Source organism: Hemicordylus capensis, chromosome 1, assembly GCF_027244095.1.
Source record: "Hemicordylus capensis ecotype Gifberg chromosome 1, rHemCap1.1.pri, whole genome shotgun sequence".
NCBI classification, from domain to species: Eukaryota; Metazoa; Chordata; class Lepidosauria; order Squamata; family Cordylidae; genus Hemicordylus; species Hemicordylus capensis.
The window spans coordinates 260,482,799-260,500,477 of record NC_069657.1 but is presented as its reverse complement, the minus strand read 5'-3'; the positions used below and the strand labels follow the sequence as shown (position 1 = coordinate 260,500,477).

The 17,679-nt window shown below is 40.8% G+C and overlaps 1 protein-coding gene across 6 annotated transcripts in view; it reads left to right on the top strand.

Moving 5' to 3' along the window:
* Positions 1-17,679, top strand: part of SLX4IP (SLX4 interacting protein) — a 123,135-nt gene that overhangs the window by 63,062 nt on the left and 42,394 nt on the right. For all 6 annotated transcript variants that reach the window (XM_053285796.1, XM_053285795.1, XM_053285797.1 and 3 more), the window contains 2 exons: positions 6,944-7,033; positions 8,055-8,172. In XM_053285796.1, coding sequence (XP_053141771.1) covers positions 6,944-7,033; positions 8,055-8,172 — 208 coding nt within the window. The remainder of the gene's footprint in view (positions 1-6,943; positions 7,034-8,054; positions 8,173-17,679) is intronic.

The window sequence follows — 17,679 nt, the reverse complement described above, 5'->3', positions numbered from 1 at the left end:
GGAAGAGTTGAATGTAAGGTATTGATTTCTTATTGGGAACTCTCCAAAGCAGACCAAAAAGAAAAGAAAGAAAGCGACTGAATTGGTCCATTAGAAAAGATCCAAGCAGCCTCAGTATCATAATAGATTTACTAGGACCAATTGAAAACCACAAGGTAGTGAGCTGGCTTTAACTTTTACAGAACCTTTCCTTCTTTTTTCAAAAGAAGAAGAAGAAAAAGAGGGACGGAATAGAAAAAAGCGTTGCAGGTAAATGACATGCTGGAGGTTCTCTCTGTAGTACAGCAATTTTGAAATGATGATTTAGGAAATGTCTGCAACCTGACTATGATTCTTTCCAAATGGCAATAGACTATATGATGTGAGAAACTTACACACAACTAAAGCTTGAGTTTACTCACCCTCCAGACACCCCCTTGGGCTTCTGTCTTCTTAGCATACATTCATACTCTGAGGCACAGAGCAGGGTCCTTATGTGATTCTTGTAGTGCTGCCTGCCAGCCAGCTATTACTTTCTGAAAAATATCAGCCCTTTCCCCAGTTCACCAGAAAAGTAGTAATTTGTTCTTCTTGAGAAAGCAAGAGCTGGCTCGTAGGTAAAGTTAAGGTAAAGTATGCCATCAAGTCTGTTTTGACTCCTGGCACCCACAGAGCCCTGTAGTTTTCTTTGGTAGAGTTCAGGAGGAGTTTACCATTGCTTCCTCCCATGCAATATGAGATGATGCCTTTCAGCATCTTCCTTTATCTCTGCTGCCCAATATAGTGGCAGCAGGGATTGTTAGTCAAGCATTTCCCCACTGCGCCACTTAAGGTAGCACTGCAAAAATCACACAAAGACCTGCTCTGAGTCTGAACAATGTGTAAATTGCTGCTTGGCACTAAAATGGAAGCCTGTGGAAGTGTGTAGAGGGCAACTCTTGGAACCCTGAGCAAAAGTACTAGCCAAAGTACTTATACGCAACTGCATTTATACTCTAATGGGGTCTGAGCTGTCAGTGACTGAGCAGGAGAGAGATCTTGGGGTTGTGGTGGACAGCTCATTGAAAGTGTCGAGTCAATGTGCAGCAGCTGTGAAAAAGGCCAATTCCATGCTTGGAATCGTTAGGAAGGGGGTTGAAAATAAAACTGCTAATATTATAATGCCCTTATACAAAACTATGGTACGGCCACATTTAGAGTACTGCGTACAGTTCTGATTACCATACCCCAGAAAGGACATTATAGAATTCGACTGGGGCCTTTTAGTTTAGAAAAAAGACGACTGAGAGGAGACATGATAGAGGTCTATAAAATCATGCATGGTGTGGAGAAAGAGGATAGAGAGAAGTTTTTCTCTTTCTCTCATAACATCAGAATCAGGGGTCATTCAATGAAATGGATTGCCCAGAAATTTAGGACCAACAAAAGGAAGTACTTTTTCACACAATACATAATCAGCTTGTGGAATTCTCTGCCATAGGATGTGGTGATTGCCAGAAGCCTGGATGGCTTTAGGAGGGGTTTAGATAAATTCATGGAGGACAGGTCTATCAATGGCTATTAGTCTGGTGGCTATAGACCAACTCCAGCCTCAGGAGCAATGCCTCTAAATACTAGGGGTGTGCACGGAATCGGCTGGCCCAGTTTAGTTCTAGTCTGAACTGGGCCAGTTTGGTCCAGCACCCCCTCGACCCCCCCCCCCGGTTCGGTTTGTCATGGACCAAAATGCTAAAACAAATATTAATTCCCCCAACTTACCCCCCGCCTTGGCTTCCTCCTCGGCTTCTCTGAGGCAGCGTGGGGTGTGTGTGTCCGCTGAGGTTTCCCCTCCCCCTGCTGACATCCATTATTTCAGGTATTGCCTGGTACAGACGGTCTTCAGCCTTTTCTGGTCCTTTTCCCTGGCTTTTTGGAGGCCACCGTGTATGCGCAAATGGCCCCTGCGTGGCGGGTCATGATGCGGGTCATGAAGCTCCACAGACACACACACACACACACACACACACACACACACACACACACACACGTGCATGCACACCATCTTGGAGAAGCCCCAAGGAGGAGTAAGTTGGAAATTTTATTATTATTATTTCTTGTTTACACAGTCAGACAGGTGTCATTGATTGGTTTGTTTTATCCAGACATCGAGTCCTTCCCAAGGACCTGGGATGGCTGAATTTTATTGTCAGTTGTTATAGATATCGTCGCAGAATATAGGCTGTTCCGAGTAAAGCTGCTTTTTGTAATTGGCTGATGGTGATTTCTGTGGCCCCTATGGTGTTGAGGTGCTATTATTATTATTATTATTATTATTATTATTATTATTATTATTTATTACTTTTTGGTCCATGAACCCCTGAAAAGCCAGGGGAGGTTCAGTCCAGGGTCGAGCCGAACCGGGGGTGGTTCAGCTTAATCCCAAACTGTCAAACTGGTTCGGTTCCAAACTGGTTTGCACACTCCTACTAAATACCTGTTGCAGGGGAGCAACAGTAAGAGAGAGGGCATGCCCACAGCTCTTGCCTGTGGGCTTCCCAGAGGCATTTGGTAGGCCACTTTGTGAAACTGGGTGCTGGACTAAATAGGCCTTGTGCTTGATCCAGCAGGGCTGTTCTTATGTGCCTAACTTGCATGCAAGCATACTAAACAAAACAGGCCTCGGATACCAAACATCTAAAACATCAAGTAAAATAAACCATCTGCTGTACATGGACAATCTGAAGTTGTATGCAAAGTCCCAGTCAGAAATTGAATCACTGCTAAACACTGTCCGTATATTCTGTATCGATATAGCAATGGAGTTTGGACTAGACAAGTGTGCTGCATTAATAATGAACAGAGGAAAAATAACAAATACAGAAGGAACAGAACTGCCCAATGGAAGCAAGATCAAGAACCTGGAAGAGAAAGAACCTTACAAATACTTGGGCATTCTCCAGGCTGATAACATCGCACACACTGAAGTTAAAAGAAAAATTGGAAGTGAATACATCAGGAGAATTAGAAAAATCCTCAAGTCCAAACTCAATGGCGGGAACACCATACAAGCCATAAACACCTGGGCTATACCTGTTATCAGATACACTGCAGGAATAATAGACTGGACCCAGGCAGAACTAGAGATGCTGGATCGTAAGACCAGGAAAATCATGACCATCAATCATGCTCTGCACCCCCGCAGTGATGTCGATAGGCTATACCTGCCTTGCAGCTCAGGTGGAAGAGGAATGCTGCAAGTCCATCAAACAGCAGAGGAGGAGAAAAGAGGCCTTGAAGAATATATCAAGGGCAGTGAAGAAGATGGACTTAAAATGATCAATAACGCGAAACTATTCAACACCAATGAAAGAAAGCAGGCCTACAAGAAAGAACAAGTCAAGAACCTAGCAGAAAAATGAAAAAATAAGCCACTGCATGGTCAATATTTGTACAATATAAGTGGAAAATCAGACATCACCAAGACCTGGAAATGGCTTAATAATGGCAACTTGAAGAAAGAAACAGAGGGTTTAATACTGGCTGCACAAGAACAGGCACTAAGAACAAATGCAATAAGAGCAAAAGTCAAAAAATCAACAACAAACAGCAAGTGCTGCCTTTGTAAAGAAGCAGATGAAACAGTGGACCACCTAATCAGCTGTTATAAAAAGATTGCACAGACTGACTACAAACAAAGGCGTGACAAGGTAGCAGGGATGATACACTGGAACATCTGCAAAAAATACAAGCTACCTGTAGCCAAAGATTGGGTGGGACCACAAAATTGAAAAAGTTGTAGAAAATGAAGATGCAAAAATATTATGGGACTTTTGACTACAAACAGACAAACATTTGCCACACAATACACCAGATATTCCTGTAGTCTAGAAGAAAGAAAAACAAGTTAAAATAATCGACATAGCAACATCAGGTGATAGCAGAATAGAAGAAAAAGAAATAGAAAAAATCACCAAATTCAAAGATCTACAAATTGAAATTGAAAGTCTTTGGCAGTAGAAGCCCAAAATAATCCCAGTAGTAATTGGCGCCCTAGGTGCATATCCAAAACAACTTGAAGAGCACCTCAACACCTTAGGGACCACAGAAATCACCATCAGTGAATTACAAAAAGCAGCTTTACTGGGAACCGCCTATATTTTGCGATGATATCTATAATAACAACAACAATCTATAATAACAATAACAACAACAACAACAACAACAACAATAATAATAAAATTCAGCCATCCCAGGTCTTTGAGTAGGACTTGATGTCTGGATAAAACAAACCAGTCAATAACACCTGTCTGTGTAAACAAGAAATAATAACTATTTCCCCTCCCCCAACTTCTTGTCATCTGCAAATCTGATAGTGACAGAACAAATACACTGATCCCAAAATAGTCTTTTGGCTAGTTCATCTTCTTTGTTTATTGTTTGTTGTTTCTTTGTAAGCTGCTTTGAGCACTTTTGTTTAAAAGTGGTATATAAATATGCTAGTCCTGTTGTAGCCTCTGCATCCATATTTCCTATTCTTTGGCGCTTGAGTGGGCCAGTACAGAATTATTTAAGGTCACTTAAAAGTCCTTAAGTTAATTCAAATGCTAGAAATATTGTATCAATAGGTGGAATACATCCTTACAACTGAGTCATTGTGAAATCAGTTTGCCAGGTCTCCTGTGTTATAGGTATCACTCACTGAAAGAGTAGAATGCTTTGATCTGTTTATCAAAAGCCTGCCTTCTGTTTTCTTCCAGAGAATAAAGAATTTACAGATGACTGCTGTACTAAAACTTTTCATGTTTTTTAATTTGATGAGATAAAGCATTCCTGAAAAATCTCTACCGAGTCCTTAGCACAGAATGGAACTGGGAACTTTAAATGTCGTTAAACGTTTAATGGCAGTTGCTGCAATGTTATCCTATTCTATTATGTGGATATATAAAAAAGAAATGAGATATTATATTTAATCTTGGAAACATGTGAAGAATTATGTTTCACGAAACCAGTGTTCGTCTTGTTAATTCTGCACATGTATTGATCTGATATGTTGCCCTGCAGTAATAGGGAAACAGCTGCATTGCTTTGCATTTCCTTTAACTAGTATGCTGTATTACGTTTAAGATTTAGCTAAAAATATTGTTTAATCTTTCTGACTGATATGAGAACTTTATAACCGTTTAAACACACCTATAGTTCTTCCAGCTGATAATGCTTAACTAGCCTGCACTTGTGAGATGTTTATGCTGGCGGGCCCACCTCATATCATGATCAAGAGTTCTGCCAGCAACAGAACTGGCACCCATTAGGGAATCCAACCAACGTTTTGTGAGTTTTGTGAGATGTTGAGTGAAAGGATATCCATTGCATCTGGCAACATTAATATTCCTATTCCTTGCCCCCATTTTAGACTCTGGATCTTTGTTTTCATCTGAGTTTTGGCTGACTTGGAGAGTAGTGTGATAGCAAGGGACAGCATTTCTTTACTTCCCTTTCAGTCGTTTCTTATTAAAAGGTTAAAATATATGCTGGCTGTGCTCAGTAATGCATGTGAATGTTTCAGAACACAGCCAGGTTATAAAGGTGGGAACATCCATCCCTAATCACCGCCTTCTGTTTACTGCTGTTTTTCTTGTAGTAACAGAGTATGCATTAGGGGAAGAGCAACTTGGCAGAATGAATGAAGCTTGTCTGCTCGTATACTGCTGGAATGCTTGATTAAAACTTGATTGGCCTATTACTGTGAAGACCTATGTGATTTTTTCAAAAACTTAAATTGTGCAGAAAGTAAAAGGTTTATATGACAAGCTTTCTATAAATAGTACTTATAAAATGCTTGTTGTACACATTTTCTACTCTGCACAAATTAATTAATGGAACACAAACAAATCTTCACTGAAAAGTCATCAATAGCAAAAATCCCAGACTATCTGCATATGAACTGAATGTGTTTTGACAGCACCCATCTTCAGGAAATTTCCAGCTTGGCATCCTTATGGTTCTTGTCTCAATTCTGAAAAATCTGAACTCCTGTGAACTTTTGAACCTCCATTGTCTCATTTGTTTGTCAGAATAAAATTTAAATTTATCCAGATCTTAGACTTAAAATCTCTATCACTCATCTACACATGGCTTAAACAGTATTGGCACTTGAGCTGTGTGTAGAGAGGAGTGGTTTAGAAAAATCACCTGCCCTCCCCACCAGACATGATTAAGGAAAAGTCAAGAATGGGGCAGAGAATGTGTGCACTCATGGCGTGCACATGTCCTCATCACCTGTTATTGGCTGGTGGGTGAAGTGTTGTCTGAACTAGTCTAAAATCTTTCAACTACTATCCCATACTACTCTGTTCTGTGGGGCAGCAATGATATTTAGTCATTATGTAAATAGTTTGATAACTTTGTTGTGAAATGTCACACAGTTATATTGGTCTTTAAATAGACTTCATCAGTTTGTTTAGAATGTAAAGATGGTGTGAATTGGGTGTCATTAATTGAGCTACATTTTAATGTTAAAACCTTTGCAACCCAGCTAATACGTTGTTGATGTTTACATTGATTAGGTTTTAGTAAAGGCTTAAAGATCTTTTGGTATCTTTAGAGGGCAAGTCCTATGAGCCTATATTATATCTTAGGGCATCTTCAGTCATGCATGACCTAACTTTGAAAATCAGTAACTCCCATTTGCCTTGAGCAGGGCTGTTCAACTGTGGCACTCCAGATGTTTTTGGACTACAACTCCCAGCATCTTCAGCCACAGTGGCCAATAGTCAGGGATGAGGGGAATTGTAGGCCAACATCTGCAGGAGGATTGAAGGCCTAGGCTAACTTCTGTTTATGTAAAATATTGTATACATGCAATGTGATTGAAAAATCTCTTGGTCATTTTGCCAACTCCCATCTTCAGTGGTAAAATTGTTTTCAGATATTTCACCAGACTGTTTTATTCTCTCTCTTTCTCTCTCTTTCTTCTCTTCACCTCAAGTGTGGGAAGTTTGCAGTCCTGGTGGATTTCCATATTATGCCACAAGACTCCAGTAAGGACACTACGTGGTTTCCTAATAAAAAGAAAGAGGTAAATCCAAATAATCAGCACTTTGAAAACACATAACTAAAAAGTATTAGAATACATTGGCTTATTTAAATTGTTAATATATTGTTCCTGATCACTATCTGTTCTGGCATGCTGCTCTGGTGTCTTATCTCTCTTTAGACCATTGGAGGTTTTCTTGGTAATCTGTTGATTAAAACGATAAGCTGTGTTGAATTGATGAGCCAATTTCAGATTCGGCATTAATACCGAAGTATTAATGACATTCATGCTCTAAAAGACATCTGCTGCTGCATCGCCTCCGCCACTGATTTGTGCTACTGCAGCACAAGGAGTATCTAGTCCCTTGCTTGTTCTCTTCTCTTTGCTTCACCATTACCCATCCCAGCTGCAGGATTATGCTTGTCTTGCCTATTCCTAAATTTCATAGCAGCACACAAAATGACCATTGGGGTGGGGGGGTGGGGTAAATTTTAAAAATTAAAACAAATTAAATTTATTAAATAATAATTTTTTTAATAATGGTAAATTTTATCTTATTGGATTTTTTAACCTGACTGTGAGGAAATAGGGTTATTAATTATTAATGTTATTAATGGTATTAATGGTATTAGTCCTTTCCTTTCCCCCCCTCCACTTCCCTTCTCTCTTGTGTTTAGTTTTTTAGATTAGCAGCCTGAGATCTATTTATTGATTTGATTTCTATACCGCCCTTCCAAAAGTGGCTCATCTAATGTCTTTATTTTGATTTATATACAGTGTCCAGTTAATGCGGGTCTGTGAAAAATAAATAAAATTTACTTGAAAATAAGTTATATTGCTTTCAAGCTTCCGTTCAAAGCAAGCTTTAAAATGTAGCCTATGATATTTTTCTTATTTGCTTGGACATGCAAGCTCTCAAAGAACACTATTGTAACGCTATGTTACAAATAAGTTGAAGAGCTTGTGCTTGATTTAAAATAAAATTTTAATATTTTTAATAAAATTGATTTAAAATAAAATTGTAAAATATATTAAATCTACCTGAAAATGAATTCTTTTCCAGGAAGTCTGTATGCTACTAAAAGACACAGTTGATTCAAGAGTGAAGCAGTACCTAAAAGCTCATAAACGGCATGACCAGTTGAAGCAAATGGAATATGCTAATCCTTTGTCTTTGATAGGTAGGAGCTTCTTATAAAAATAAATTTGTAGTGTGTTTTATATAACATTTTGAGTACTGAATTGCCTCAGTTATCACTGAGTACTGAATTCTGTAGTATCCATCAGATACAGGGTGCACTCCTTGAAGAGTGTGGTTAGAGTGCTGGACCCAGGTTCAAATCCCCATTCAGCCATGATACTAGCTGGGTGACTCTGGGCCAGTCACTTCTCTCTCAGCCTAACCTACTTCACAGGGTTGTTGTGAGGAGAAACCTAAGTATGTAGTACACCACTCTGGGCTCCTTGGAGGAAGAGAGGGATATAAAATGTAAAAATAAAATAATTTTAAAAAGAGAGAGCCAAAGTTTATGAGAAGTGCTCATTGCTTGTTTACAGTAGGTTGGCTTAGATGGGAGTACAGTCATTGGGCCAGGCCAACATTATCATTCTGCCTGCTGAAAAACCGTTGTCCATATTTTTTGGTGTCATGGGTGTAATGGGGGAAGACCGTGAGGTCATTCACACTATCAAAAACCGTGTTCTACCTGTGTTGTAATTGGTGAGTGAAAGCTAAATTACCCGGTGAGGCACACTGGCCGAGCACAGGAACATGGGTCTCAGTTCTACCCTACTACTTGTTACTTGCTTGCTACTTTGTTGATTTGCCCTAGACTTCTAAGGGTGTGCACAGACTGGTCACAATCAAACCAATCCATCATGAACTGGGCTGGTTCAAGCGGTTTGATTGCAAACCGCTTCAAACAGTTTTGAGCTGGTTCATTGGTTCGACTGGCCCAGCCAGTTGGTGTGACTGAACTGGTTCATGGAGCGGCGTTTCAGTTCAAATTTGGACTGAACTGCTGTGAACGGTCCATGCACACCTTTATTTCTAGCTGGCCGAGGTTCAGAACGTTTCTAAACAACATGAAACCACCTACAACAATTTAGCTGAGGCTAAAAGGGTTTGTTTGTTTGTTTTATTATGTTATGTTTGTTTGTAGACGAATAGCAACTGGTATAGCATGAATGAACAGTGTGCCAGATGGTGAGCTGGATTTGGCCCATAAACTACCAGTTGCCTACTACCAGAGCTTTTCTAAACATGGCATTTCAGTTATTTTTCCAAAAAAGCAACAAATTGTCAGTACTTCCTTTCACCTATCCTGGAGCTCCTGTTTGTCCAGTCTTTTTTTGTTTTGAAAAGAAGCATGACTGTCCTTCCTCTTGCAGAAGACTCAGTCCCCACACAAAGTTCTCTGCTTCTTTCCAGTTTATCTGGAAGGAATATTTTGTATTATGAGCTTGAGAGAGGATTACATGAGATCAGGGAATATTTTGGGTTAGCATGTGAGGGAGCTCTTAGAGCAGTGATCTTCACTATTTTTCAAGCAGGGGGCTGTTCTGGTGAATAATCTTCAATTGAGAGTCATTTTCCACTGCGCTGACCTCCATGTAGTGCTACATTTCCCCCAGTGTCAATGAGGCCTTTTAAAGAGAAGTGGAGCCCTGTTGAGCCCCAGTGCCATCTTGGAAGACATGCATGGAGCACTGGGATGTGTAGTCCTCTTCAGTGTTTTTCCCATGGAGGTATGTGGTGAAAGTGCTGGAAAGGACTACAGTTCTCAACATGCATGCCTTCCAAGAGGGGTGCTGGGGCTCATGAGTTCTCTTTTATTTCTTTGCTCATTTAATCATTCACATTTCTATACTGTTAACATTCATATCTCTCTGTGAAGATATTCATATCTCTATGTGAACAGTGCCCAACAGCACTCTTCCCACAACCCAGTGGGAAGAGTTGCCTCTATGCAGTTCCAGGAGGACTGCATGGAGTACTTGACTTCAACTGAAACTCACACAGGCCTAATAAACAGTTAGATGAGGACCTGCACTTAAAGTTGATGGAAGCTGCCATTGGCTCATGGGCCTTGCCATGAAGAATACCGTCTACAGTGGGTGTGGGGCAGAAGAGTTCTGCTGAATGTCTGTAGTGTGGCTAGAGAGACAAGAACTACCCAACTTGTAGTAGATCTTCCATGAATAGGCATGGCCGCTGCTTCCTCTTTTATACCACCTGTCTTGAGAGAAAGAAAGAGGTGTGCTTTCAAGGGTCTGCGGAGAGAGAGAAACTGAGGCAGTATATTGTTTGTATTCTAGGAAAGACAGTAGTGAAGGCTATTCTTTCCTCACTTTAGAAGATAAACTGAATTTTGCCTTGTGTGGAAAATATACTGACTATAATACAAGGGTGTGGAGTTGTGTCTGCTTCTGAGAACATGCCTCCTTGAAGATGCTTGCATTTATTGTTATAACATTCCGCTCAGTTAAAAACAAAGCTGCAAGATATTGTGTAGCACTTAAAGTTATGTATTTTAGTTCTTGCATATTAGTCTTTCTCCTGTGTTGTGGTCAGATATGATCTTTGAAAACAAACACTGTTGCATTTTTAATAGGGCATTAGAACATCTTGGCCTCTAAAATTAAGCATATGTGTGATGTTTTCCAGCATCAGGACTTAAATAGCAAGGGAAGTAGCCTGACATGGTGACAAGGGAGAGGATTGGGGTGGGGGGGGGGGGGGAGGGAAGGAAAAGAACTATAAAACCAACAAAACAAGTGGGAGGAAAGCACTGTAAAGGAGGTGTAGCTTTCTTATCTCTAAACTCTGATGTGATGCTTAATAACACAAGCATTTCCAGTTTATTTAAATGTTAACTGCAGACGAATGGGACACAGATGGAATAACAGAAAGGGCTTCATCTTAGATTTGTACACAGTTTCTAAAGGTAGTATAGCTGTGTTGCTTGTGAGCATGTTCGAGGATCCATGGCAAGCAGGGGCACACCTAGGTAATTTTGGTGCCCAGACCTGAAGAGCTTTGGAGTCCCCCCACCCACCCCTCCACCCCGCCAGCACGGATGCCCTCGCCACGAGTAAAAAAAAAGTCAAAGTTTTTTTTAAAAGGGAACCTGCCTTTTTCGAAGGCCTTCCATGGAGGGCCTCCCCAGAAGAATGCTGCCACTGCCCTGCCACACCATACTGTGGTGCCAAGAACGTCACAGGCCTCCCCCACCCCCGTGGTGGCAGTGGAGGGAGCGGGAACAGCTGCTGGGCCTGGCCGTTCAGCCCAGCTCACTTTCTCTCTCTCCGCAGACCCTTGGAAAGACACCTCTTTCTTTCTCTCAGGACAGGTGGTATAAAAGAGGAAGCAGCGGCCATGCCTATTCACGGAGGATCTCTCAAGTTGGGTCGTTCTTGAGAACTGCGGCTTGCGACATTCTGTTCTAACTGCACAGGCGCGCTGGAGCGCCTCGCAGTTCTCAAGGGCCACTGGCTGAATGGTCAGGCCCAGCAGCCACTCCCACTCTGCCTGCTGCCACCACCACCACGGGGGTGGGGGAGGCCTGCGCAGCTCACCACCCCCACCCCTGGCCACGTACATGGCAGCTAGAATTATTGAATTTTTCTGTGCCATGGGGCAGTGGCTGGGCGGGTGGTGGCAGAAGCCCCCCCTGGACCTTGGAGGCCACATACCAGGGCCCCAAGTTCCAGGGGTAAGAGTGCCTCTGATGGCAAGGGAAGAAAGTTGAAGTTGACAGAATTGATAAAAATTGGTGGTTCCCCCCCCCCTAAAATTTGAATAGTGATGATATTTAACTGCAGCCTGTCCTGGTTCCCTCAAGTGTGTTTTTCCTCCCATTGATCTGCGGCTGCATGCTGTACGCATGGCATGTAAGAGGTTCTTCTCACTGGTGCAGCTAAAGCAACATCCCTGCCTATTAGAAAACCCTCCAACCTCCCTAAAACAGAAGTGTAAGATCTTGTCTGTACACAGGCCTACACTGCTTTAGTGGCTCCTGGGATCCTGTCTCACATAATGTTTCCCTCCCTGTTTCCACTTAAGCCCATGGCATGGCGTAACTCTGCAAGAAAGGGGGTGTGGGGCTGGGGGTGTAGAATTTGCCAGACTGAAGCCAGGCTCCTAGCACCAATGCAAATGAATATGTTGTCAGAGCAGCGTCTCACATAATCTGTTCTTTAGAATATCTTCAGCTGGAGCAGTTCAGTGCCTGTTTGATTTTTTGCATATGTACTTGAAAGTAAGCCCCCCTCAGCTCAGGGGAGCATATATCCAAGTAAGTGTGCGTAGAATGGCAGCCTTAGAAATTTGTTGTCCATTTGTATTGTGTGGCAGCTGGCAGCCAGTTCTCTGCAAGACCTGCTTTTACATTTCTATTGTAATGTTTTCGTTGGTATATGGGCTTCTTAATTCTCAGAACATAGCCTAATATTAAGTCACAACTGTCTCAGTTATTTCTGTCTCTGTTATACAGCAAGCAGTAGGTTTTGACCATTATAAGTGAGGCTGGGCAAATTCCAGGCACCTATACATGGGACAATAGGAAATATTGAGGCACCTAAGCAATAAAAGATATGTTAGAATTATAACATTTATTCATGCTCCAAATTGCAGCACTGAAATTGTATTTCTGACGAGAGTTGGAAATTAATCCCTCCGTCCTCTTCCTAAATCTAAGCACATCATGTAACTTGCATTTGTGCATATTCGTCCCCTGTTCCTCTTGTCTCCCCCACTGCCAGCATTTAGGATGCAAGTTCCTTGGGACAGGGACCACCTGCTTTGCTTAGGTCACTCTGTAAAAAGTAAACAATGATGGTGCTAGAGAAATAACAACAATTTGTGCGCTGTAGTTGCTGCAGTGTAGCTGTTCTGATGATATGATTACAGGGCTAACTTCTTGGAAACTAGGGCAATTAATCTCCTTGCTTTACCTTTCCAAATTCTAGTCCTAGTTCTCACCACAACAGATGAGGTGGCAAACCAGGTTTCTGGACTATACCATTTCTGATTGCAGGTGAGAGCTCACCTGATGGAAAATTAGGTGTTAGAGGAAAGCGTTCCCACCTAGCCTTCTCCCTGGCATGCTTGTTTTCTCTGCAGATGGATTTCATTTATTTATTTGGAATGGAAGAGCATTCAGTCATGTGATCTCCACCTGCAATCTGAAGAGGTATAGTCCAGGAACAGGTTTTACTAACTCATCTTCTGTTTGTGAGAACGGGCAGTCCAAGACATGTAGCCATATGGGACGTAGGACAATATGATGCCTCCCCACCCATCTAAGGGTGGGTGCTCAGCACTCACAGACTATGCTATCAAGCCTGGCAGTGGTGACAGAGGCATTCCTATGTGGCATTGAAGAGAGGGGGAAGAAGATGCATGCCCCAGAATCCATTCTCAGTATTCATAAACTGGTGAAACGACATGCTTTCTTCCATGCAATCTATAATATCAATGCATTATATTGCATGCTTTCTTCCACATATCTACCTTCTACATCTTCTCTATCTGTCTAGATAGGAGAGATGGAGATGAAATTTCTTGGATGTTCGACTTGCTCTGGAATTTTTACAAGGACTAACAGAATTTGAATGAAAGCATTTTTCTATAGCTCCAAGCTTGGTGTTGAAATATTGCGTGAATAAGATAATTAAGGGATTATATATAATTGAAAGCACTGAAAATGAAATATACTAGTAAAATTAACCATTTGGGTTACTTCTAAACTTTGTGGGCTAATAAATTTTACTGGAATTTTATGCTTCCTTTTTTAATTGCACCAGATTGAACAATCAAGTATGACTTTCAGCACCTTCATGATCTTCTGTTCCAACCCACTGTCTTTTCTACTGTGCTTCTCATTTAAAAAAATATGGTTTCCATTTTATCTGCTGTTTTAGATATTAGCGTTGCAGTACCTGCAGCATAGAAAAATAACATTTCAAAGCATATCGGAGAAGCAAAGAACAGGGTGTCTGAAAAATAAAATAGCTGATTGTAAGGGGTCAGTGTTTTTGAAAAGAGCATTAAAAAAGCATTCTGATTTGAAACATGGGAGTGTCGGGTACAAAAACATGTGGAGATCAGTGGGCCTCCTTAGACCTGTCTTGTGGTTTTGGAGAAGACTTGCTGAATTCAGTAATAGGGCTATTCAGGTGCCAGATTTTGCTGGGAAGTGAACACCTGCCAGGCTACTCCAGATAACTCAGCAGCTTAAAGGCATTTTCCCAGGCTCCCAGGTGAATGGTCTTTAATAGCCGTGGGAGACAGCTTTCTACTGCTGTACACTGTACCACAGACTCTTATTGGCAGCCTCACTGATGCTAAAATTGACTGGATTGTAACTTCTATAGTCAACACGTGTTGCTGGGTAGTTTAACAGAAAAGGGTGTATATGATATTTCCGTTGAGTCCTGGGATTGTGAAGTATATGGAAGGAGGTTAAATTACCGCTTCCTTCAAAATACTTTACTTGCACTAAAACATTACTACTTACAACACTGAGCTTCATCTGCATTTTTAAAAGGACTTTATTGGGTGGAAAATGTGGGTTTTTTGTTTTGGTTTTTTGCTACTGAACACCTTTTTCTTTCTGCCTGGCTTTCTTGATTGTAAACAGTCAAGCTAACAGCCTTTTAAAAAAGACGATGCATGTGATTTCCTTACTAGTATGAATCCGCATATCAGCACCACAACTTGCCATAGCAACTGTCCCCCTGTTCAGACCAAGTATCGTGTTCAGTGCAGTGCTTCGCCATGCTCCCTCCCTGTTTTTAAAAAAAAAATCTCAAAAGAGGCCTTTTAATGCTCCATTATTGTTTTGTTATATCTGGTAGGTTCTTTAGCTGTTTATAATTTTCAGTTTTAATTTGAATCTAATAATTGTGGTTTTTAATCGGACTTCTTTAACAAAAATTAGTTAATTGTATTACTTTTTATTGTATCTGTGTCTACCTTATTGTTGTGAGCCGCCCCGAGCAGTAGTGCAGTGGAGGGGTGGGGTATACATATTTTAAATAAATAATAAATACTTGAGGGGGAAATAGGCACATCCCCGCTAGCCACACATCCTGACACCACACTCCCCAGTGGCTGCGTGGTCAACCTTTGTCTAGAAAAAGGTGATGGTTTCTCCTGTCTCCATGCAATTTGAAGCCCTCCCCTGTCTTTAGCTCTGCCCCTTTCAGATTAATGCTGAACACAGCCTCTGGGGGCAGTGGGCACAAGGGCATGTGTGGCGGGGGGATGACTAGCCATCACACTCCCACTTGCCCTTTGCATGCTTGCTGCTGCGTGTGAGCAGGGGGAGATTGTGTCTGAATAGGGTTTATATGTAGGACCATTGTTTAACTAAAGAAATGAAAGTTTAAACTTCAAAAAGTCTTGGTTTTGCATCTTAAAGATTAACTAATTTATAGTGGCACGCATTTTCAAGAGCCAGAACTTACTTTGTCAAATGCATAAAGTGATCGTCAGGGTGGGTCGCTTTATTGAACAGTTCATGTACCCGCCCAAACTCACTCTGGCTGACAGTGGCATATGCCACCAATAACTGGTTGGTCTTTAAGGTGCCACAAGATGTTTGGTTGTGTTTGCTGCTGCAGCTTCACATGGCTACCCCTCTGGAATTTGTCCTTTTGAACTGAAATTCCTGCTGATGTCAGTCTTCTGTATTCAGGGTCTTTTCAGTTAAGTCATGAAACACACTAAAGATGGAGGGCGAGGCAGCTGATCAGCGGCTGCCTAATTTTTATTTCTAATCTCTAACCACAGGGTGTGAACGTAGTGATGAAGCCCTTTGTCTGTAGTTGTCATTTCTAAGGCACTTTTCCAAGTGAAATTTGTATCATTTGAATGAGTTCCAACTTTCAGTGGAGGCCTTTCTTGTGGTGCAGGTTTATATATGCCTTCCTCCCACTTTATAGAAGCGAACTGAAATGTAGTGTATTTACTAGAGATTTTTTTTTTAGCCCTCCTGTAACAGACTACCCAAAATTTTAAACGTTTAGTGTACAAATTAGATCTATAAGCGTGCGTGACAATAGCATTTTACTGCTATGATCATGATGAACATCTGAAGCTTTTTTGGCTCTAAAAACAGTTGCCAAAAAACAACTTGCTCAGGCATTAAAAGATGTAAATGCTGCACTTGCAGAAATAACAACCAATAATTTGCTAGAAACAAACCATCTAATGTACAGTGCAGCAACCATAACAACACAAGAACTCGGATATATATCAGTGGACCTGTAAAAAAAGATGTAGTACATCACCTAAATGGAAGATTAGATTAGAAAATAAAATTGTCAGGCTTAGATCAGATTCTTGTAAATTGAAAGATATGAAAGACAAGAAGCTGAAGAATGAAAACACCAAACAGTATCTGATCCAAAAATACCACCTAGATTCAAGGAAAATTAGAGAAGTCCTGGAAATAATAAAGCAGCAAATAATAGCAATGTCAAAGAAGATTAGCAGATATGAATCCAGAATTACAAGACACAGGCAGAATCTCCAATTCCAGTCGAATCAGAAACGTTTCTACCAAAGCATAGAAGGAGAAACTGCAAGAAACTTAGAAACACCAAATAAAGAAGAAACAGTGCAATTCTGGGGGAAAGTATGGGACAATCCAATAGATTATAATAAAAAAGCAGGATGAGTAAAAGAGGTCGAAAAATGTAACCAACAAATGCAAGATCTAATAATAACACCAGAATTAATTAGTGAAAGAGCAAAGAAAATTAAAAATTGGACTGCTCCAGGCGACGATGAACTGCATGGCTTTTGGCTTAAACACCTAACAAGCCTTCATAAACAACTATCAAAACAGCTAAATCACATTTTTCAAGGAGGTGATATTGAGCAATGGTTAACAACTGGGAAAACTCATCTCATCATGAAAGACCCAGCAAAAGGTGCAATTCCAAGTAATTATAGACCGATAACCTGCCTGCCAACCATGTTCAGATTATTAACTGGAACAATAGCAGATGAAGTAATGCAACACTTATTAACTAACAAACAGCTTCCAGTTGAACAGAAAGGAAATTGCTCGAACACCAGAGGCACAAAAGACCAGCTGCTGATTGACAAAATGATTTTAGAAAACTGCAAGAGAAGAAAAACAAATCTAAGTGTTGCATGGATTGACTACAAGAAGGCCTTCGACTCATTGCCTCATACATGGATACTAAAATGTTTAGAAACAACTGGTGTCAGCTAAAACATTCAGATATTTATATAAAAAAAGCAATAAGCATATGGAGTACACAGTTTACAATCAATGGCGAAACACTTGGACAGGTTGGCATTAGAAGAGGTATTTTCCAAGGAGACTCACTATCCCCTCTATTGTTTTGTAATTGCCATGACTCCACTTTCACAAATATTAAACAAAACAGGCCTCAGATACCAAACATCTAAAACATCAAGTCAAATCAACCATCTGCTGTACATGGATGATCTGAAGTTGTATGGAAAGTTCCAATCAGAAATCGAATCACTGCTAAACACTGTCCGTATATTCAGTAGCAATATAGCAATGGAGTTTGAACTAGACAAGTGTGCTGCATTAATAATGAACAGAGGGAAAATAACAAAAACAGAAGGAATAGAACTGCCCAATGGAAGCAAGATCAAGAACCTGGAAGAGAAAGAACCT